General features: G+C 34.1%; 2 protein-coding genes across 4 annotated transcripts in view; one reads left to right on the top strand and one right to left on the bottom strand.

Annotated features, from left to right (window-relative positions):
* LOC121378356 (centrosomal protein of 112 kDa-like) overlaps positions 1-24,012 on the bottom strand; it is an 82,013-nt gene that overhangs the window by 4,508 nt on the left and 53,493 nt on the right. For 2 of the 3 annotated variants that reach the window (XM_041506483.1, XM_041506486.1), the window contains 14 exons: positions 23,604-23,696; positions 23,242-23,301; positions 22,718-22,797; positions 20,619-20,754; positions 19,592-19,699; positions 16,645-16,827; positions 14,183-14,326; positions 13,372-13,458; positions 12,422-12,484; positions 10,015-10,032; positions 4,226-4,278; positions 3,325-3,421; positions 1,065-1,154; positions 609-674 (listed from right to left, as the gene is read on the bottom strand). In XM_041506483.1, the coding sequence (XP_041362417.1) occupies positions 609-674; positions 1,065-1,154; positions 3,325-3,421; positions 4,226-4,278; positions 10,015-10,032; positions 12,422-12,484; positions 13,372-13,458; positions 14,183-14,326; positions 16,645-16,827; positions 19,592-19,699; positions 20,619-20,754; positions 22,718-22,797; positions 23,242-23,301; positions 23,604-23,696 (1,278 nt within the window). The remainder of the gene's footprint in view (positions 1-608; positions 675-1,064; positions 1,155-3,324; positions 3,422-4,225; positions 4,279-10,014; positions 10,033-12,421; positions 12,485-13,371; positions 13,459-14,182; positions 14,327-16,644; positions 16,828-19,591; positions 19,700-20,618; positions 20,755-22,717; positions 22,798-23,241; positions 23,302-23,603; positions 23,697-24,012) is intronic. The other variant, XM_041506484.1, reaches the window with a different exon arrangement.
* On the top strand, positions 6,217-9,429 carry LOC121378357. Its single transcript, XM_041506487.1, has 3 exons — positions 6,217-6,715; positions 6,984-7,119; positions 9,139-9,429. The coding sequence occupies exons 1-3, from the start codon at positions 6,647-6,649 to the stop codon at positions 9,297-9,299; spliced, it is 366 nt and encodes a 121-aa protein (XP_041362421.1). The 5' UTR covers positions 6,217-6,646; the 3' UTR covers positions 9,300-9,429.

The raw sequence follows: 24,012 nt of genomic DNA, 5'->3' as shown, positions 1-24,012 counted from the left end.
AAGTGTTATTTCAGCAACCCATCTGTCTAATTAAATGTCCTTCCTTAGAAAATAAAACAGTTATAATCCATTACTTATCCTCCACAGAGCCACCTCAAAATAAATATTTCAATAACTTCAATTTGTCTCAAAAAAGGAAAAAGGAATGGATACAGTAAACATTTTTAAAATAATAAAAGTGTACTTTTCCATTGATAAATAAAATAACATTACTTACAACAAAATTATTAAATTTATTGTCCGGCAGATAAAGTGATAATTAAAATACATTTTATTGGTTGGTTGTCTAAGTAAGGGAAACAACTCTTCAAGGAGAGACAAATACCTGACCAACAAAGTATTTTAATTTCTGGTGGATATGACATGTTAAGTGTGATAGAATGTCGGACCTGCAACCCTTTATGGACCTCATGAATTATGTCCCATTCCAAACAGTATGCCACAGTTGGTATAAGAAAAACCATGGTTCTGGAACTACTTCATACTTATTTACAAAGACAAACTAAAAAATGCCAGCAGACATATTTATAAGTTTGTGTTTTTTTAGAGTGTATATATTTTCCTTAGCCACTACTAATGATTTGTGGAGTCTGCTCTTAGTAGCCCACCTGTCTGACTTCAACCGGGATCAGTCCCCTCAGTCGGTCCTCGTAACTCAGCTTCAATCGCGTCATCTACAATCAACAATCACACTTCATTACCAGACTGACAAAAATAGTCTACAATTATAGTTCATCTCATCATTCTATAAATATGTTTTGTGTAAATAATTTCAGTTTGCTCTGATGTAAGAAGAAAAGTAAAAGTGTTGTGGAAGTAACAAAAAAATACTATTTTTGTGTGCAATTTACAAATCAATTGGCTCAGAAATAAATAACTGGTAGTAAATTCCATAGCATGAAAAAAAGACATTCCCTGTGGGATGGACCATAACTGAATTTGTGATGTAATATTCACAATTAATCTAGTTCTTAAAGCAAACATTGACACTGCCACCATCACAGAAGTAATAACTATATCTCGCCTTTTGACTAGTTCAAGGGGAGACAAAAATCAGTGCTTACCTTAGCTTCATGTTCGGATTCTTCCTTCTGTAGCTGTCTCTCGAGATTGCGTGTCCGCTGTCGATGGTTGTCCAGCTCCTTTTGAAGACTCTGTACAAACACAAACAATTCTGTATGAAAACGCCGAACACACTACTAATATGATTACAAATGTTCTGTCCTTATGTGACTTGTTAAAATTTGATTGGATGATGTCACAAAAATACTGAATGTTATCCTTCGATAATATGTAAAAAGTGACATCATTAAAAACAAGAATTTTGTTGAATCAAATGTCTCATCTACCATAAATGTTTTCAGTGCACCACTTTAGGTTCATTGTCCAAGGCCTTATAGTTTGTGAGACACTGATCCAAATGAACATAAACATTAAATTTTAATGGAAAAGTTGCTGCTGTTTCTGTCGCCACCGCCGTGGTTTGAAAAATAATATCTATGTATCGTCTGTTCACTTTATATAGGTGAAACAAAAATGGGAAGACATTACATAAAACAAATCATCAGAAAAGAAATATAATTATAAGAAGTGTTTGTCATTTGTTTGTGAATTTATAACAATCATAATTTTAGTACAAAATTACTTATGAAGATATGTAATTACATACATGTGATAGCTATACATCAATAAATTCACCCAAAATGACAACCAATTCTTATTATGATAACTTAAAGACAGGGTCATATGACAATCAACCTTAAAAAATATTTATGAAACTTGTGAACTACCCAGCGTATCTGACTTCAATTTACTAACATGGGAAGTTCAATTGTTAAAATGATATCTAGCAAAAACAAGTGTAGTATTCTATATTTATGATATAATATCTAGCATTTCCAGTGCAATCAAAGTATGTGATATTTTTCAGATCAAATACTTGGAGAATTTGATAACTTTGCAAATTAAAAATTTAAGCAAACGTACTACGATGACACTCCATAATTGACGTATGCACTCATAGTCATCGAACAAAAATGTTTTAATGAAAGCTATCCAGCATTCAGAAAATAAAAAAACGTTAAGCACTAGTTTATTTTTATGTAAGGATATCCAAAATAACGTCATTCACGTTTGACGTCATTTCCATTCAAAAAGACATAGTGCCACATATTCTTACGTCATTTGAATATCACTTAATGGCTGACTGGAATTAAAGTTGCATATACTGTTTACAAAAACAGTTTGTATTAAGCTTGAGATTATATGATAAAGAGATTATTACCCTTGTGTGTTTTGGTATCATCAATATCATATATTAGGAATAAAAATAATGTATTATGTTCACTAGAGGCTCGCATAACACAATTTTTATTCCTAATATATGATATTGATAATACCAAAAAACACTCTGATAATAACCTCTATTTATCACACAGTATACATCCATCTAAGATGACAGAACGTGTGTAAGTTAATTTATGATTTTGACGTATCAACTTATTTTTCATGAAAGTATATACATGAAAGTACATACACATAGTAGCTCACTTTGCCAGTTGGAGAAATCCCTGTTAAAGGGACACACCCTAGTTACGGCTAGTTGTTAACCATTACGGCGTTGTTTTTCGCTATTAAACCCATTTTTTCACCAATAAAATTGCACTTTACTTACCGTTTATTATTTAGAATAAACATTTCCATTCACCTGAAGTGTTTTTTGGTAATCCTGGTAATCCTGGTTTTTGTAATACCACAAAATGCATTTTTCGTATTTCATAAAATGGCACGGGCCTCTGAGAAAAAAACGTTGAGCAAACAAGGTCTAATCTATTTTTAGAGGGGATATATTTCCATTTCAATGTCACATACATTGGTATACCACATGACCGTTATCATTTTGGTTCGGTTTGTTTTCTCGTGCACGGTTCGTGCAATCAACATCCGATTTGTTGTTGTTCATTTGTGAGATCTGGAGAGGGGATACAACCAGGACAGAACAGTTGGAACATGTCCAGGAGAGGTGAAAGGAACGCACCCCAAGTCTGTGAAATTTGTCGTGACGTAGGCATTGTTGTGCTTCGAGCGACATCTACCGGTGACATCAGAATACTAACTTTCAAAATTATTTCAAGCAATTGGGACATGGGGATTCCCATGGTATTTATCGATATAAAACCTGCCTTTTCACTCCATTTGATAAAAACGTGATCTAAGTGTGTTACAGGTTTGTAGATTAACCAAATTATAATTTATTTTCGCTGGATGGAACTAGGGTGTGCGGCTTTAATGTTAACAGAAATATTTCTAAAAGATGGTACAAACCGTGAGAGTTGATGAATACTGTTTTTTCAGTGATTTCCGGACCTCTTCATTTTGACTGTTCACATCTGCAATCATCTTGTCTTTGCTTTCTTGAAGTCTGTCACAAATTTGGAAGGTAAAATAACATGTAAAGTATATGTAGAGTTTAAACTATTTATACATGACAAAACAGCCTTACCTGTTAAAGTAGTCAGTAGGCATTTAAAATAACAGAATTTTTCTTTCTTTATCCAATACAGCCTTCAAAATAAGCTGTAGTCAGCATAAATGATTAACAGATTACGTGAATTTCTCAGTCGTAACCGATTTGGTTACTACTTTGTAGCTACTTTCAATATATAAGCTAGAAATAAACAAGGCCGCCGATCAGAATGAACTGTATTAAACCCCAGACGAATGGTTTATACTAAAGGATCGTACTAAGATCAGAATTTCTGTCAGTTTTCAGTGCATTTGGATGTTTAGCAGAATCTATTTAATTCCTATGAGATGAAATCCTATGAGATGTTAATGTAATTAAAATGGTTTCAGGTAGAATAATTTTTAGGACCATAAGAAATATGATCAACAAATTAGGAACATGTTGTTATGTTTGTGTATTTAACTCTATCTCCTGAGAACATCATGAAAATTATGCACTGTGGAAAAAACCTTGATTGCTAATGAAGTATTGGTTCTCGAAAACATCAAGGCATAACAAAAATGAGACCCGATCTATCATTGACAACTTATAAATAAGGAAATATAAATAAAGAAATTATGACTAAATAGGTGCATTGAGTTTACGGAGTTACGGCCAAACATTTGTTAAAAGTTGGGCCCAATTTAAAGTAAAATTTTAACTTTTATTTTTAAAATATCTACATAACACAAGTTTGACTAAAAATGATTGAATACATACCGCTTCTTCTCATCTCGTAGTTGGTTGATGGTGGCATGAAGTTCAGCTGTTGTCTGTGAATGAAGCAAAAAGTCATAATAATACACAGCCATTTATAATAATTCACTTTTTCATGTACAATCCAGTAAGAACAACTGCATGTCAATTTCATGTCTGATATATCAGCTATTGGTTGTCAAACTATGGTAATGCAAACAAACAAGGTGATGATCAACATCAATATAAAAATTCAAGATTTAAATAAAAACAGTGTAAAGAACTGTGCAAGAATACAAATATCACAAACAGATACTGACTTTTACTCAAAATTTCAATTTGTGCTGTATTGGCCAATCTCAAAGAGAATGTTACACCCCTGCACCACGGTGATGTTACAGCATGCGCAGAGGCTTATCAATGACTAGAGTAACAAAATGCTCAATAGTATGTACCAATATGTAGCATAGGCATACATGTAGATCAACACTTTCAAAAAGCCTTTGTTCTGACCGTCACTGAATCTTGACAATATATTTATACTTTAAATCAAGTAAGATCACGTAAACATTTAAGATTTTTTTACATACAAGACAATCATAGCCTAAACCCTGTATAGGACATCTTGCCTGCCAGACCAATATAGCATATGATGCATTTTGACCAATCACGTTAAGACAGGAGAGAGATCTCTCAGCCTCCAACAGCCAATTACAACAAATTCCCTTTATTTCATATATTGTAACAGATTCCTTTTATTCCATATATTTCGACAGATTCCCTTTATGCCAAACATTACGACAGATTCCCTTTATGCAAAACATTACAACAGATTCCCTTTATGCAAATATTATGACAGATTCCCTTTATGCCAAACATTACGACAGATTCCCTTTATGCAAATATTATGTCAGATTCCCTTTATGCCAAACATTACGACAGATTTCCTTTATGCCATACATTACGACAGATTCCCTTTATGCCAAACATTACGACAGATTCCCTTTATGCCATACATTACGACAGATTCCCTTTATGCCAAACATTACGACAGATTCTCTTTATGCCAAACATTACGACAGATTCTCTTTATGCCATACATTACAACAGATTCTCTTTATGCCAAACATTACGACAGATTCTCTTTATGCCAAACATTATGACAGATTCCCTTTATGCCAAACATTACGACAGATTCTCTTTACGCCATACATTACGACAGATTCCCTTTATGCAAATATTACGAGATTCCCTTTATGCCAAACATTACGACAGATTCTCTTTATGCCATACATTACGACAGATTCCCTTTATGCCAAACATTATGACAGATTCCCGTTATGCAAATATTGTCAGATTCCCTTTATGCCAAACATTACGACAGATTCCCTTTATGCCAAACATTACGACAGATTCCCTTTATGCCATACATTACGACAGATTCCCTTTATGCCAAACATTACGACAGATCCCCTTTATGCCAAACATTACGACAGATTCCCTTTATGCCAAACATTACGACAGATTCCCTTTATGCACATTATGACAGATTCCCTTTATGCCAAACATTACGACAGATTCCCTTTATGCCATACATTATGACAGATTCCCTTTATGTCAAACATTACAACAGATTACCTTTATGCCATACATTATGACAGATTCCCTTTATGCCATATATTACAACAGATTCCCTTTATGCCATACATTACAATAGATTCCCTTTATGCCAAACATTAAGACAGTCACAGATTCCCTTTATCCTATACATTATGACAGATCACCTTTATCCCATACATTATGAGTTACATTTGATAACACATACCAGTTTTATAATTATGTAAACAGATGGGAAATAATTATTGTTTGTGAGTTTGACATTCGATTTATTAATCATCAGTTATTGAATATTAAATATTTCGTAATTTTGACAGTCTTAGAGAGGAAACCCGCTACACTTTCAATTAGTAGCAAGAGATCCTTTATATGCACCATCCCAGGATAGCACATTCCATAGCCTTTGATATACCAGTCATGGAGCACTGGCTGGAATGAGAAATAGTCCAATGGACCCACTGACAGGGATTGATTCCAGACCAACTGCGCATCAGGCAAGCATTTTACCACTAGGGTATGTCACACCCCTTAAAGGAGAATGGATAAATCCTGTCATTAATCTGGGTACTTGACAAGCCTCATTCTGAGGTGAAAATTTCCACCATTCTGATGTTCTTTTTATACACAACATCACCGAATTATGATCAATTCTTACAATCCAGTACCATCTTGTGTCCATAGAGATCAATGACCTGATTATCTCCCACAACTAGAAAAATGACACACATTGTGAGAAATACCATCTGTGTCTCTTCAGGCGTGCTATCAACACTTAGTTACATGTAACACTAAATATAATATCCAGTTATCTACTAACAGCACAAACATATGTTTCTGACTTTCAAGATGCAACTATTAATTGTCATTTTTGGGATCTTAGCTTTCGCTAAAGTGCAGGTATGGATATAAATTATTTAGAAATATGACGTGAATCTTATAAAATGTAACTCTTTTGTAATTTACATATAATACTGATCTATACTGAATCAAACAGGACAAGCAGAGTTTACCACACCAGTTCCACTGAAAAAGGGCTTAACATTATCTGAATTTTAAAATGTTTGGTACAACTTTTATCATTACAGAACAAGCTGACATAAAAATTTTAACTTTCTTCCATGCATCCTTTTTCAGCCAATTATAATTGCCATGTTTTTTCTCCTAGACGGCTGAAGCCAGATGTATGACTGCCAGTGACTGTAACCCAGATGAGTGTTGTGCTAAACAGACTGGACCGCTGATCATGAGCAAGAGGGACCAAATGGATTTAGGCCTGATCCAACCATCTGGTGACATTTATGGTAATGACGTGAAATCTTTCTGAGTAACTTCATCCACTGTTTGAGCCGTCAGTGAAGAGTGTTGGTCCTAGTTATTAGGCAGTGTAATAAGTGATCTTAGCACTAAGATTGCTTCATAAAACATAGCTAGTAAATAATATACAAGATGTCAAAATCTATTAATTATAACATTAAAACAGTGATAGAAATAAGCAGAATGTTTTACTAGTCTACCGGACAAATACATCTAGATATCTACTTGTCCACCAATATTTCCACTTGTCCAAATGTATGGTGTCATGTTTTTGATTGCTCAAAATTAAACTGCATTGAACATTTTTACTTGTCCACTGGACAACCATAGAAGTGTATTTTGTTTGTCCGAGCAGATTTTTACTTGCCATGACAAATGGACATGTACTTATTTTGAAGGCTGTAAAACCCCACCTAAAATAACATTTCCTATGCCATTGCAGTACTTCCACTAAAAACATTTAAAAAGCTGTTGTATAAATGAGCAGAAACAATTTGTTAAAAGCTATTACATGTACTAATAAGCAACTAAAGGCTCATAATTTCTAGAAAATAATTTAAATAAGGTGACTGTAAAACTGATTCAGAAGTTAAATACAACAGCAACTGAACTAACTAGAAACAGAATAAGATACCAACTTTTGGTTTTGAAAAATACAACTGCGTGAAACCCCAATCCACCCACCCATCCCCCAAAAACAAAAAACCCCCACTACAATCCTGAACAAGCTAGCTTACAGTAATATCAGGGAAGTGATACCCCATTTTTACAAAAAGCTGAAATGATCTTAAAAAAGCTGAAAGTCCACACTAAACCTAAATAAAGGTAATATTTTAGCATTTCAAATCAAATCCAATCTATTTCGTAAAAATCATTTTGCACAAAAAAAGCTGAAATATTTCTCTACTTAATGTTCTATATTTAACAAGTGAACAATGTCATATATAAACTGTTTTTATGCTTTAATTATCTGTTCCTATTTTATTATTTATTGTGGACTAATCACTGTAGATTTTCACCCAACGATCTTCTTTTGTGTTGTGTTCAAATTATTGTTCATCTTACATAGGACAATAGCAACATTTATTTTAACATATGATACAAAAAATTCACTTAATTTTTTTTTTAAACACATAAAAAATATAGCAGTGTAATTAAACGAGACAAAAACGTGTGAGGTATGATGTCAGTATTTAGAATTAATAATATGATGGCTTCTGTAGTCATTAATTACAAATGTTAGATTAGTATGCATATAAGGTTCTATGTGCATGTACGGTATATATCAAAGTTTTGTTTCATAGGTTTATTGTAATACCGTTTGCTTGATAATATTAGTTTATCAGTTATCAATTATTAGCAATTATAAAAACAATGTTATCTCCTGGGATTTCACCAGTTGTTTATAATAAACACTTATTAGGCTATAGTCAAAATAAAGATTTAACAGGCTCAACACACATGCCCAAGATCAGAATGTAACAGTTTTTTATAAAAATAAATGTTTGCCCGTGCATTACTATGAAGATGATAATATGACTTTTATTAATTTTATCATTAAAGGCATATTCATGTGGCAAATGACCCACTACAAACAGCTGTATGGATGACTTTACGGTTCAGCTAACACAGCTGAGTCTCAACCACATGCTCTTTTGAAACATTTTTAAGAGCTAAAGTTAGATCAATATGAATACAGATTTAATTATTAGTTATTAACAAGAATTTCAATAGAATGTGGACAGATATAGCTGGTTGAGAAGATTATGGTACTTTTTGTGACAAATTCAGTGATACATAATGTCATTTTCAGATATATTTTGTTGAGTCATTCAGTATGTCAGCTGCCATGCATTTATTACTTTCAAAGTTGGCTTCAATTTTATGTTTAACACCAGGTCATATTTTCAGACACTATTTTGTGTGGCCATTTAGTATGTCAACTGTCTATGTGACCCTGCCATTTAATAATGTGTGTGTATATATATATATTTTTTTCACAACAGGAACATGTCGTAAATATAACTTGGAGGGAGAGCACTGTAATATTTTCGACAAGCCCAATGGATTCTGCGGCTGTGCTACAGGTCTGACATGCATTTATGTGAGAACTGGCATCAGATCACCACCCGCCTTCCCGGGCTACTTCCACTGTGCAAGAAAATAACTTGTACTTAATATGACAAATGTCAACAAGAAAAGTAACTGTGTAACTGGAACGAAACTTGAAAAAGTAGTCTAGTGAACTTTTTTTTTGTTATGTTGATACTGAAATGATAAATATATTGTTGGAAAAATGTGTTGTCTTGCAAAAAGTTGTTTTGTTAAAGGGATCCTCTATTCTGATTACAATAAAATTTCCAAATTTTAATTAATTTGTTTTGTAATTTCAGAAATATTTGGTGTTTTCAGGTGTATTATTTGTATATTTTGATTGTCAAAAAGCATTCAGTTAAGTGTTAAATTCAGGTGGTTTAAGAAAAATTAAATGTTAGAACATTACCACAGTTATGTTTTATGCAATTATAATTATAGTGCACTGAATGGTTATCATTTAAAATATCAATTATAAACTGTTATTTTAGTATACAATTGACTCACTTCCAGAGCCAGTGGCAACCCTAATTACTAAACATCATATTCATCTCCTCTTATTAAGTATACAGCCAAGTGATTTTTCTAGGTAATGTATTAAAGACTAAAATAAAATAAAACAATATTAAAACAGACTTGGTTTTAACATAGTTTTAACAAAAATTTAAATCTACAATGCATAAAATCTTTCTGAATTTGACAGCTAAAACATGAACCGAAAAGCCTTTGGTTAACTGTGCTATAATTTTAGTATGACTACCCAGTGAATAAGAAATATTACCACATACAAGATTATCTGGCAGCAGCTGAAACATACAAGTGGTTACTTTCACATCACATGTTTATACGTTTTTGTGAAAAATTTACTCTTGAGGTGAACTGTGTGAAACAAGAAACACTGAGCATGTTAGTCTTCACTGGTGATCGGTCTGGACAAGGAATTCTCTGCCGCAACAACCTGAGCATGTTAGTCTTCACTGGTGATCGGTCTGGACAAGGAATTCTCTGCCGCAACAACCTGAGCATGTTAGTCTTCACTGGTGATCGGTCTGGACAAGGAATTCTCTGCCGCAACAACCTGAGCAGGTTGTCACTGGTGGTCGGTTTGGACAAGGAATTCTCTGCCGCAACAACCTGAGCAGGCTATCACTGGTGATCGGTCTGGACAAGGAATTATTTGCTGCAATAACAACCTGAGCAGGTTGTCACTGGTGATCGGTCTGGACAAGGAATTATTTGCTGCAACAACAACCTGAGCAGGTTGTCACTGGTGATCAGTTTGGACAAGAAATTATTGTCTGCAACAACAACCTGAGCAGGATGTCACTGGTGATTGGTCTGGACAAGGAATTATTTGCTGCAACGACAACCTGAGCAGGTTGTCACTGGCGATCGGTCTGGACAAGAAATTCTCTGCCACAACAACCTGAGCAGGTTGTCACTGGTGATCGGTCTGGACAAGGAATTATTTGCTGCAACAACAACCTGAGCAGGTTGTCACTGGTGATCAGTCTGGACAAGGAATTCTCTGCCACAACAACCTGAGCAGGCTATCACTGGTGATCGGTCTGGACAAGGAATTATTTGCTGCAACAACAACCTGAGCAGGTTGTCACTGGTGATCGGTCTGGACAAGGAATTATTTGCTGCAACAACAACCTGAGCAGGCTATCACTGGTGATCGGTCTGGACAAGGAATTATTTGCTGCAACAACAACCTGAGCAGGTTGTCACTGGTGATCGGTCTGGACAAGGAATTATTTGCTGCAACAACAACCTGAGCAGGCTATCACTGGTGATCGGTCTGGACAAGGAATTATTTGCTGCAACAACAACCTGAGCAGGCTATCACTGGTGATCGGTCTGGACAAGGAATTATTTGCTGCAACAACAACCTGAGCAGGCTATCACTGGTAATCTGTTTAGAACAAAGAAATATCTGCTGCAATAACCTGAGCAGGTTAAGCTCATTAAGTTGTCAGGTGAGGACGATGTCAAATAAAAAACATCACCTTCACGACAAGTTCTATAAAAGCTCATTTACAATGGATGTGGCACGTTCATGTGGTGCAACTACAAACATTAAAATGCACCAGCCACATGTCCACCACATATTAATCCAATGTTAGTTAATTATTTTAACATAAATAGTCAGGTGCAGCTATGATATTTGAACTTTAACATGAACATATAAAATAAAACCATTCAATGCAGAAATTTAGTAAGATATTTACGGTAAATCAAACCATCAATTTATCAAAATAATGATTTGCATGCTCTTTCAATATTGATACAAATCACTATGGGATGAATTTACAATGCTTAAACACCTCCGTTTAAGAAAAACAGGCTTCATAAATCTGGTGCTATATACATTGCAATAATAAACATGATAAATACATAAAGACTTACAAACATGTTGAAAACATAGTTTTACTTTTAACATGTTTAATATGAAAATGCATCCAGTGAGCTTATTAACTGCGGTTGATGTAAATACTCTGAATGCATGAGGCAGATGCAACAGATGCAAGAGCCACACCGTCTCATCTAGTGTGAATGAGCTCACAGAGAATCCCCTGTGTGGAATGGACTTAGTTAGCAAACCTTCTTGTTGGGGTACCCTTAGCCAAAACTTCAACCACCAAAGTTAGAGGATAATCAGATGTTTATGTCCTTACAACAGAACTGTCATACAAATATCAACATTATGCTACTGCTACACAGAAAAATGATAAATGATGTTATGCCACAGCAGATTTTAAGATTGCACAGACATACTTCAGACTACTATTTTGATTATAGTCAAATGCTACTTGTAATGATCAACTGGCTGAATAAATTTCTGTCAAGAGAGATAATCTAATAACACTTCGCTTTAAATAAATATTATACAAAAAATAATCAATGTAAAACAGTTATCATGTTAACATATTGTCCATATCTTAAACAACAGAAAGAAAAGGGATTTTGTTGACATTTCTAAAATAAGGTAATTCTGAAACAATCTAAGGGATTTGTTTCACATTTCTAAAATAAGGTACTTCTGAAACAATCTAAAAAATGAGATTCGAAATACCAACCATACTAAACACCATTTTATTATATTTCATCTGCTAATATGTTAATGCTTTGAGCATTTTAACATCGCAACAGAAAGTAAATGTTTTCCAGTATGTTTATGACCAGACTCACCTCTGCTGACTTCTGTCCCCTTTCAGAATATTCTCTCTCAATGTCCTTCAGCCTATGATTGGTCTAAAGAAGACAAGTAAGGCAACATTACTACAAGACTCATAATGTACTAAATTTTACATCAAACATTAAATCCAGATAAATAAAAAACAAAAAAACAACCCAAACCATCAAACAACAACCCAACAAAAAACCCAATCTAGAATGAATAGTCAATTCTAAAACAAAACAAAAAGGACCAAACCCCCCACAAAAATCAAAAGAAGAGAAAAAGACTCATTTAGGTATCAGCAAAATTGTTTTATGAATGAATATTTTTAAAATCTTCCCTTTAAGTACTTTAAGTACATCATTGTTCCTGTTCAGACAGCTCCTCCCATCATTCAAGTGCTTTTGCTGTCGATCTGCAAATCCCAGTCCTTACCACTTTTAATAATAGATGTTAAAAAGCACTTGCAAGGACTTCTATACTCCACTGAATCTTTAAGCCCAAGAACTGTATTTAAGTATGGTACTGAGAACAGCAACAACAAAACCCTCAGAATTATCAAGAAATGTTGTAAACACTGCTACACTATTCCTCTTACTTAGCCTGATACACTTAACATCACACGCAATTCACCCATAGAAGAAACAGTAATTTTTTTCTAAATATACTCTGCGAGACAATTTTTTTTAAACATAAAATGTAATACAAATACCCTGTATCCTACATTGTAAATTATATATGACATTAATTAAAAACTCTCTTCTTTTAAATTCCAATGTTCTTCTATTTCACATCCGCAACCTATTCTATTATTATATTGCACCTCAAATTTCTTTTGTTGCTTATTAGACACTAATGGCTTTTCACAATTTCACAGCAAAGTCACTGAAAGAGTTATTTCCCTTTGATTCTCATCCCACACACTGACACACTACTCGTATGACCAAACAAAGAGATTTACCTTCTCCAGCATGGTTTCCATCTCCGTGCTGTGCGTCTTCTGCAGCTCCAGTCTCTGCTGCTCTAGTTCACTGCGTAACCGTAACACCTACGTTGTCAGAAATACTGAATCTATCAGATCATTTTCAAAGTCTTATTATAACAACCATAAAATTATAAAATCATATAATGTCGCAATGATTTCAATGCAATTATTTTGTTGCCACCTAACAATACACTAATGTTAGAGGCAGGGTTATATCTAGCCTAAAGTAATGGGTATGGGAACAGTCAAAATGGAATAAGGGTACAACATCTGTGTAATAACAAGTGATTGTGGGATGGTGCAAGCTCTGTAACTCAATCTTCACAGAATACCTGCTCTATTCAGAAACTGCAAAGTGCCTTGCCTGACAATTAACATGAAAAATGTGGGGGTTTTAAACTCAAGTTATTGCAGTCTTCTTCCACTGTCAAATCACTTAGAATCTTACATTTTGAAGGCAATATAAAAACATCATCTTGATAAAAGAATAGACATGCAGAAACAAATGTCACAAATTAGCTTTCGAAGAAACAACACCAACTGAATGCTATTAATTCATAGTATCTTGAATTTCAAAACTGGTATAATTAAAAAAGTTTATTAATGGATACTAACTAGCTGTCTGAAAGCAACAAGACTTACAACCATTACTGTGTAAAGATAGGCAAACTACTAAGTTAATTTAACTTTCAAAACAATCATAGCATAGGCTGAATTAATCATGAGACAGTAAAGCCCATGATGACAAACTGTGATTCTTTGTGACGGCTTTACCATCATTACAAACCTCGGCCTCATGGTCTCTCTGCATCTTTTGTTTTTCCTCTTCTCGGAGCAGTCCCAGCTCGACCAGCTGCTGTTTCCTCAGCTGGTTGGACTGAACGAGCTCTTCCCTCAGTTCTCGCACTTGAGCTTCCAGTTCAGAGATGGTCTGGAAATAAAACAAGTATGCATAAAGCTGCACATGATGGTGTTCATTTTGTAATAAGTGATTTAATGATTTTTAAAGAAATCTTTTTCTCTTTTATTCCATCTTTTTTGACAGCTTACAAAATCAAGAGTTGCTAAAGAATTTGTGCTCCAAGGTTCACAAAATCAATTACCACTAGTATTATGGAACTTTATGCAGCTTCATAAGTAGTTGGAAGAAACGGCCATCACACTCTCTTCCAAAAGCACACGATTACACCAACAGCACAGTTGCTAGGAAATCACCAGGGCTCAGTGGTCTCAACAAAAACGGCACCTCTTTCAGTTGGAGAAAAAATGTCTGGTGTATAATTGTTATGATCATTTATTTTAATTTGTGGTTATATACAGTTAAGATTTCAGTATTGTATGAGTGCAATTTAGAGGCCCGTGCAGTCTCCCAATGACAGATTTTAATGGGTTAGAGAAGGAAATGTTACCACATAAAATATTTCTGCTTATGTTATTTTTATATGACCTTTTTTTTCAGAGATAGAATAACACATACCATGATGCTTATATGCCATCAGTGGAGTACTGTTCAATATATATGGAGTGCATTTGCCCATTTAATCTCATGGTGCCTTCACTCTGGGTTCAAATGAATGAATGTTTATAGACACCCCTGCATCATTTTGGGTGAGAGCCCATACAAACCCAGTACCGTACCAACCTAAAATCTTACCAGTGCTACATCTTTTACACCAGAAGATAAATAAAAATAGAGCACTATTCAAAACCAACAAGATGACATAACTGATGTACCATCAAGGTTTACACATTATGTTTCATCATCTTGGAAACAAGCATTTTGAGAATACTGCAATACATGTCCCCTACCAGGCCCAACTAATTTTTATATATCCTAATTTTAAGAACAATAACTCTGTGAAAAATGGGTAAATTGCCATGAACGTTAAACTTGATCTCTAGCAGTACATGATAAAACTATATACAAAATTTAAGCTCAATATCTTGAGACATTGTAAAATAAATAAATCTGGATAACAAATTTTGGTATCTCCTAAGTTTAAGGGCCATTACTCTATCAAAAATGGGTAAATCGCCATGAAAGTCACACTTGATCTGCAACAGTACATGATAAAGCTATACACAGCTCAATATCTCAAGGCACTCTAAAAATAACATCTGGAAAACTATATGTGTCACAGATGGAATGACAGACAGACAGAGAGAAAGATGGAGACGACACCTATAGTCCCCTCCAGTTGGACCGGTAGGGGACTAATAAAACACTATTAAAAACAGCCAAGATGACCTAATGATGTGCTATCAAGGATTACACAGTATGTTTCATCACCTTGTAAAAAAAATACTATTAAAAACAGCCAAGATGAACTAATGATGCACCATCAAGGATTACACAGTAACTTGCTTCACCTTGTAAATAAAACACTATTAAAAACAGCCAAGATGACCTAATGATGCACCATCAAGGATTACACAGTAACTTGCTTCACCGTGTAAATAAAATACTATTAAAAACAGCCAAGATGACCTAATGATGCACCATCAAGGATTACACAGTAACTTGCTTCACCTTGTAAATAAAATACTATTAAAACAGCCAAGATGACCTAATGAAGAACCATCAAGGATTAGACAGTAAATTGCTTCACCTTGTAAATAAAACATTATTAAAAACAGCCAAGATGACCTAATGATGCACCATCAAGGATTACACAGTAACTTGCTTCACCTTGTAAATAAAACACTATTAAAAACAGCCAAGATGACCTAATGAAGAACCATCAAGGAGTAGACAGTAAATTGCTTCACCTTGTAAATAAAACATTATTAAAAACAGCTAAGATGACCTAATGATGCACCATCAAGGATTACACAGTAACTTGCTTCACCTTGTAAATAAAACACTATTAAAAACTGCCAAGATGACCTAATGAAGAACCATCAAGGATTAGACAGTAACTTGCTTTATCTTGTAAATAAAACATTATTAAAAACAGCAAAGATGACCTAATGAAGAACCATCAAGGATTACACAGTAACTTGCTTCACCTTCTAAATAAAACACTATTAAAAACAGCCAAGATGACCTAATGAAGAACCATCAAGGATTACACAGTAACTTGCTTCATCTTGTAAATAAAACATTATTAAAAACAGCTAAGATAACCGAATGATGCACCATCAGGGATTACACAGTAAATTACTTCACCTTGTAAATAAAACACTGTTAAAAACAGCCAAGATGACCTAATGATGCACCATCAAGGATTACACAGTAAATTGCTTTACCTTGGAATCTTTCTCATGTCTGCTGCTGAGCCTGGTCTCCAGCTCCTGCATTTCCTTGCGGTTCATCTCCTTCAACACATCCAGATCTCGCTCATGTTCCTGTATCATGTATTCCTTCTGGACGTGGAAATCGCGCAGCAGCTGTGACTTTTCATTCTCATACCTCTGCTTCAGCTCCTGGAGCTACAAGTCAAGACTTCACATCATTTCATATCATACAAAAATCATACCACATAAATGTTTTTCTTACACACCCATTGGTGAGAACATCATTCATTATTTTTGATAACACATACTTGTTTTCACATGTACTTGCATGGCTGTTAACAAAAGTAAAATGCTGTGACTGAAATTTCAAGGTACAGGGCATTTAGATGGTGGATGTCAGTGCCATGATTATATCACCATTCAAAATGGTAGTGTTTTATATGACAATTGTAGTCCACTTTAAACATGTATTTCTCCTAACCCAAACTCTGTTTTTTTTTTTTTTTTATTGGACAAAAACATTAATTTGATGGGTCCTGCAGTGAACCTATATTAATAAAAAATAGTCCTATTAGGCTGACATTTGCTGGGGTGTTCTTTCATAAACTACGGGCATTTTTTAAAAGTTTGCATTATTACTTGATATTATTTATTTAGGCTTGACCACCAGCTAATGGACGGCACATCAAATATTCAAATACATTTACATCGGGTCGCCCTAGTCTTATTGTAAATTCATTATGGCCGTTAAAAATTGGGTAAAAGCCAATGTCTGATACTGCATTACGCTAACGTTGAATAGTCCTCTGTTGATCTTTGTGTCCATTTAACAATACGTAACGCAAAATCTTGCAGTTTTAATACCCCTCTCGCTCGTGTAATGTTTTGTGACTGTGTCACATTTTACTTTGGGGTCTGTAGTAATACATATATGTTAAAATAAAATGGCAATGACTGGTTGCATTTTACTTTATTAATTAACATTACGTTGCACAATAACCCCCCCCCCCCCCAATTATGTTTTGTCACACATCCCATAATTCCCACTCTCCTTAGTGCATGTTGCGCAGTTCTCGAATGACCCCATTATTCAATCGTAAATAATAAAAAAGTAACATACCGCAGGTCGGTAAATGTTAATTTTTTACCGGATCAATTTGATTAAGTTTCAATATCTATAATACGCAATCTAATAATCTCCCAGCAGAACTATTACATTGTAACAGTGTTCAAACTCACACGTGCTGTTCGTCACATGGTGTGACATCGGGTACGGCCATTACTTTCAAAGGAAGTCAGTAGCACATTTAAATTAGGGGTTTTTTTCACTTAATTTACAACTACTGTAGTAACGGCTTTTTTTTGGGGATAGGGGGGGTTTAATGACAAAAAACATACCAAAAATTATTAAAAAAAAAAAAAATAATAATAATAATATCTGAAAAAAAAAGTACGAAACATATATACACACCTTTGAACAAAATAAGATCGTCTGCTTAAAATAGCACAGCAAATGGTAGTGCAGGATGCACATTAAGTCAATACTTTTACTTTCTACGTCCGTTCGGACTAAGTAAATAGCGGATTGGACATGTTGCGATAGACCCCAAATATGTGTTAACGCAAATGGATGGATTAAAACAAAAAGTTGTATGCTACCAAAAATGTATTATATCAGACAATGTAGGCATTATTACTAAAAACTACGATACAACAAACTGTATCAAAACAGGATATACTAATTTGCATATCCAGGTCAGAGTTGTTTGTCACGTGTTCGTAATCGATATTGGATTGGGAATTTACGTTAGGGGAATGGGGCCGTTCACCGGCCCCAAAATGTATGGTAGATTATACCCTGGGATGGGTCCCTAAAGGGGATCAGTGGGGGAAAGAAAACGTCCGAAGCGATCGAGTTGACATTACGGAAACCGAAAACGGCCGAAGTGATTCTGAAAAAATAATTTCCACAATTTCTCTGATGATGGAAATCCGTCTCAAGACAGACAGTTAACAACCATGTACTTGTGTTAACAATTTCAAGACATACTACTGGCTGCTCCTAGGTGATGACCAGGTCACAAATGCCATATATCCAATGCAAAAACAGCACAATCGAAATTGATTACACTGACGTATAGTTAACCTGACAATCATTTGTCTGTGATGCGTAAGTTAGCTACATGTGCAAGGGCTGTAAATAACTTTTAGTCGAAAACGATGTTAAAATTTGCAAAAAAACTGGTTTTTCAGGATATGTAAGAAATAGAATAATAAACTGAATTTTGTGTGTTAGATATCATTTATCTCTCAACTTGTTGTTTAAAAACGTATCAAACTCGCTTTTGCTCGTTAGATATATTTTAAAACAACTCGTGAGATAAATGGTATCTAATGGCCATTCATGTATTATTTATATTTCTAATCATTCTAATGTTTGTAACAGCTTAATCATCATTTTAGTTCCTCTATTCTTTTCTATGTGTTGAAAATTAGGTTGGGCAGAATTTAACCACCCAAGATAGAAAACCTGTGGTAGTTTAAGATTTTTCTTTTAATTATATTATACAAACACAAAATATACTTGTTGTTCTTAATCAAGTTTCAACATCATGTCTTCAGTTATTATTTGTACTGTTAAAGTTAAAGTTTGTTTTGCTTAATCACATTGATTAATTAATCATCTGCTATTGGATGTCAAACATTTGGTAATTCTGACTCAGTCAACAGAGGAACGAGAAAACCCCACTCAGTTGATCTATGGAGGTGGTTCGACCCTGCGACACATGCACCTCAGGCGAGTGCTCAACCGACTGAGCTAAATCCTACCCCTATTTGTATTGATTCGGTTCTTGGTTTAGTTTAGAAAATGTCTGTTAACTACTGGTTAAGCTAAGTAACGTCTGGACAATGCCGGCCTGATTAGGTAGGAGTGAATAGCCGGCCAGGACAAGCATACCTCTCGGTCGTGTTTGTAGGCCTGTTCATCGAGCTGTCTGCTGAACTCCTTACACTGCTTCTCTCGCAACTGCTTCGACTTGTTCAAATCACTCTCAACCTGGTCCATCTGCAAAACAAGGTCAGGTTCCAATAAAAATAATAACTGAAGAACAACCACCAATATAAGAGACTACTATGCTCACCGGTAAAAGATAATTACAGATTTTGACTTTGGCAGAAAAGGTAAACATAAAGGTGACCAACTGACCCGATCGAATGCTCACCAACTAAGATATATCCAGCCCCAGAAAGAAAAGGGACTATTCTGATCATTAAGTAAATACAGGGTATAAGAACATAACAGAATAATATACTACTAATGCAAAACAAGTTTACTTTCATCTCATAACATTACTTATGGTTCTTTTAAACCAAGTCAATTCCCATTGCTGATAATGTTAAAACAATTTCTAATAAAAGTGATATGAGCAGCTGGTTTTCACCTCTATTGTATACTATATAATAATTGTATACTAAATAAAAATATATTAATTTATTGGCAACAGCATAAATAATCAGTGTTACATATTACTTTCAATCAGAGCCACAGCTGCTTTTTACTCCATAAATATTTGACAGTGCACGTCGAACTTTGACATTGCACTCTATGATTAGAACACAACTACTTATGACAGCAATTACACTTCTAAAAATAATACTAAATTTTTTTGCAAACATTGAAACAAAATTCAAACAAATACAAAGTTGAAATACATCTCTAAATTTTAAGTTGACAGAAAAAACCTGTTATATGATAAAAAAAGAAAAAAAGAAAAGAATGGATGAATGGACAGATAGACATATAGATTCAGGAGACCACCAATCTCTGTTTTTCTCGAGGTAAAATCAGGTAGATAGTTGAATGATAGTATAATTTACCACAGTAAATAATAAAAATGCTTGATTCTCAACAGGTATTTTACAATAACCAATAAATAGATAAACAAAACCTATTCAGTTTAATGTGTAATATATAAGTGTATGACCTGTTTTTTCATGTCATCGTAAACTTTAATCTGGTTCTTCTCAACCTGTGCCTTGAACTCCTGCAAGGCCTTCTCTGATTGGACAGCCTGGGCATGGATTTGTTCTTGTAACTTTGTGTTTTCTTTCTCCTTTTCTCTAAAATCAACAAATATTTTATTTTCAGTCTGAGTAAAGGTGTTAGGCAAAATGTAAAAAATAGAAAATCAAACACTGAGAAAATCAGTACATTGCAATGTGGAAATGGAACTGATTGATGTTAAAATCACCAACAGCAACAACATGGTGCAAATTATAAAATTGTTGCCCGGGAGGAGGAGGAGGAATTGATGGGTTATTTTTTTTTTAAAAGCAGAAAAAAAGAGCAGCAACTTAAACCAACATAAAGAATGCTATATTAAAGAAATATTTTATTTGGAAAAAGAAAAAGAGAAGAAAGGAAAGAAAAAACCCACCACCATTAATTACTCCATGCAGTTCAATACAATTTCTGTCAGAATATATTCTGTGAAAAATACAACACTGTTGAGAGGGTCATGTGACTACTAATTTTAGGGAGTGCTCTCAACTGACATGAACCGTGTAAAAAATCAACATAGGTTGACCACAAAATTTTCAATTAATGTCCCCTATGCTCGACCACCGCCTCACATTGCTGTTACACAAGTGGCACCATACCACTTGCACAGTTGTTATCAGTTGGTACTACATAGAACAAGTTACTTCAAACCAATGGGTTATTTAGATACTACAGAGGTCAACCTACATGTAAACATCAAAGAAACATTTCAAAAAGTATATCAGAATTTTGTAGTATTTTTTTTTATGATGAACTATTTCTAAAAGTGGACTATATTAAGCTGCAACAGCAAGTAATGACACAACGAATGGTGGTGTGTTGCCATAAACATCCACCCACTCCCATATTTCTGTACTTTTGTTGATTTAATGTCACAGATGTTAACAGATAGTGCACCACCACCCCCACGTGCTAAGTAATATATCAACTGTCCCAATCCCTTTTGCTGTCTTTGGATGCCTATATGCAGTTATAATTGCAACTAATCTCTGTATGTTTTAAATATAGAAATTCTAACATTATAAAAGATGGCAGTCCTCTTAAGGATGAACACCTGATAGCGGATCTTGGAAGCAATCACGAACTTGCCTCATGTCCTTTAGACTGCCCTTTGCAGAGATACAATTTTGCTCAGGAAATACAGTTTTGTTGTTCAGAATTATGCCAGTTTGTACATAATTAGCTGTAAAAAATTATTTTTCATATACATACATGTATATAAAAACTCTATACTTTATTGCGTAAAAGAATTTTGGCTAAAACATTTTCATTATAGCTAATAAAAATCCCATTTGGCTACAGGTATTTTTGATGCAGGGTATGCTGTGGTTCATGTCTTGAATAAACATTTTCAACACCATCAATATCAAATGATTATGGAAAATTATGTCAAAGAATACTATATACTGTACTGTGACCCAAAGAAATTATTATAAACAATAGAAAAAGACAACATATGTGTTTTAACATTTTGTGACAATGTGAAAAGGTGGGATGCCTGTTTTTGAATGAACTAAAGTGTATAGTACCATAAGGATAATAACAATAATTTTTACATCTTAAAAGTTTAAAAGATTGTGTGTTATTTCTTTTATGTTCATCAGGATATGATAAAAAAAAATCATCCGCAAACAGTGTAAATCGGTGAAGCCTGTTTGTGGATGATTTTATTTATTCATACCCAGCTGAACATAAAAGAAACAACATTCAATACGTATAATTTAATTTCAAACATACTTACTAATAATAAAAAAATAACACTGAAAGTCCATACTTTATTTTGAATTATTGTTTGGTTCTTAAACAATAACGCTCAGTAAGACAAATTACCAATATCAAATTCGACAATCCATGACGTTATTTTAATGTTCAATGTTCAATGAACACACTCAAGTTGCTATGGATCGACCAATGGGATGGCATTAAATTGTAATTAATTTAACAAAAATTTAATTATCGTACAATAACATATCACAGTGGCCAAACTGAAAAGTACACACTCAAAAGCAGTAAAAAGCTCACAAAATGAGTTGTTCAAGTCTTTTAATCTTCTTCTGGGAATCTTGGTCCAGCTGCTCCAGTTCTTTCTTCATACTGTGGATCTACAAAATAGATCATATCTAAGATACAGATACAGTGATTCCATATGATTAACACCATAGTACAGCTCACCAAACTACACTATTAAAGTCATTTACCCTAGTTCTTGAGGCGCATACTCTTTTTGTTTGACATAAAATGGATTTTGAGATATAATACCAGGACTTCCTAAAAAGCCATACATTCTTCTTCCACAGCCATATGTTGGATTTTGTCTACCCATCACTAATATAGTATAATAATGACTTACAGCAAACATTTTATCATGAATGAATGAATGAATGAATGAATGAATGAATGCATGAATGCATGAATGAATGAATGTTTAATGACACCCAAGCACAAAAATGCACTTGGGCTATTGGATGTCATACAAAGGTAAGTATATGAATATGATTACATTTTAACATGGCCTAAGATACTGTATATTGTAATATATAATGTACCTCTTTGTCATGGAGGTTTTCTAAATGCAGCTTATCTTGCTGGTGAACCTGCTCAAGCTCCTGTAACAATCAAGTCATAATTAATAAAATAAATATAAAAGTATACTTTAATTAAAAACAAAACAAAAACAATTTAATACGATGAAATGTTTGAAAAGATGTCTCCATAACATGTCTAAATCATTTAGCAGATTCCAAAATTTATGAATTTAAAGCATCAGTCCTTTGTCCAATCACGCTTCACGTGAAAGCTCTAACCACTGAACTAGATCCCACACATCAAATAAATGTATTAACTATAAGAAAACCCCCAAACACCTGTTAGAACCATAAAACAGCAATAGATAATAAAGCTGACTGACCCGCATTTGTCTTTGCCGCTGTTCCTCTGTATCCTTAAGAAGTTTCTTGGTATGTTCCACTTGCTGTTGCAGGTCTTCTATTGTGTCCATTGCCTAAACAAAATAAATGTATTCAATTTTGAAAACATTATAAAACTTAGGACTGTTGACGCGACTGACAAATCAGGCCTCAGGGCTAGTTACATAAGCAAAAAAAAAAATGTCTTGCCCACCATAAAGGTTTTAGGTACACTGTGATGAACATCCATAGGTGCAACTATAAACAAAGTTTTATTGACCTAGGACTTATAGTTTGTGAGAAACTGATCTAAACACAAAACATTAAAAGTTGATGTCACGGTGGGACTAAAACTATTTTATTTAAGTAGAAAAAGGGAAGGCACAGTTAGGCTATTACATTATAGAAACT

The sequence above is a fragment of the Gigantopelta aegis genome, chromosome 8 (genome assembly GCF_016097555.1).
Source record: "Gigantopelta aegis isolate Gae_Host chromosome 8, Gae_host_genome, whole genome shotgun sequence".
Classification (NCBI taxonomy): Eukaryota; Metazoa; Mollusca; class Gastropoda; order Neomphalida; family Peltospiridae; genus Gigantopelta; species Gigantopelta aegis.
The sequence above is the reverse complement of the archived record's forward strand: the minus strand, read 5'-3'. Positions and strand labels throughout refer to the sequence as shown.

Excerpts from the sequence above, each read along its gene's own strand:
- LOC121378357 (XM_041506487.1), top strand. The coding sequence starts at position 6,647 with ATGTTTCTGACTTTCAAGATGCAACTATTAATTGTCATTTTTGGGATC. Across the intron at positions 6,716-6,983 it reads TAGCTTTCGCTAAAGTGCAG|ACGGCTGAAGCCAGATGTAT; the intron begins GTATGGATATAA and ends TTTTTCTCCTAG. Across the intron at positions 7,120-9,138 it reads ACCATCTGGTGACATTTATG|GAACATGTCGTAAATATAAC; the intron begins GTAATGACGTGA and ends TTTTCACAACAG.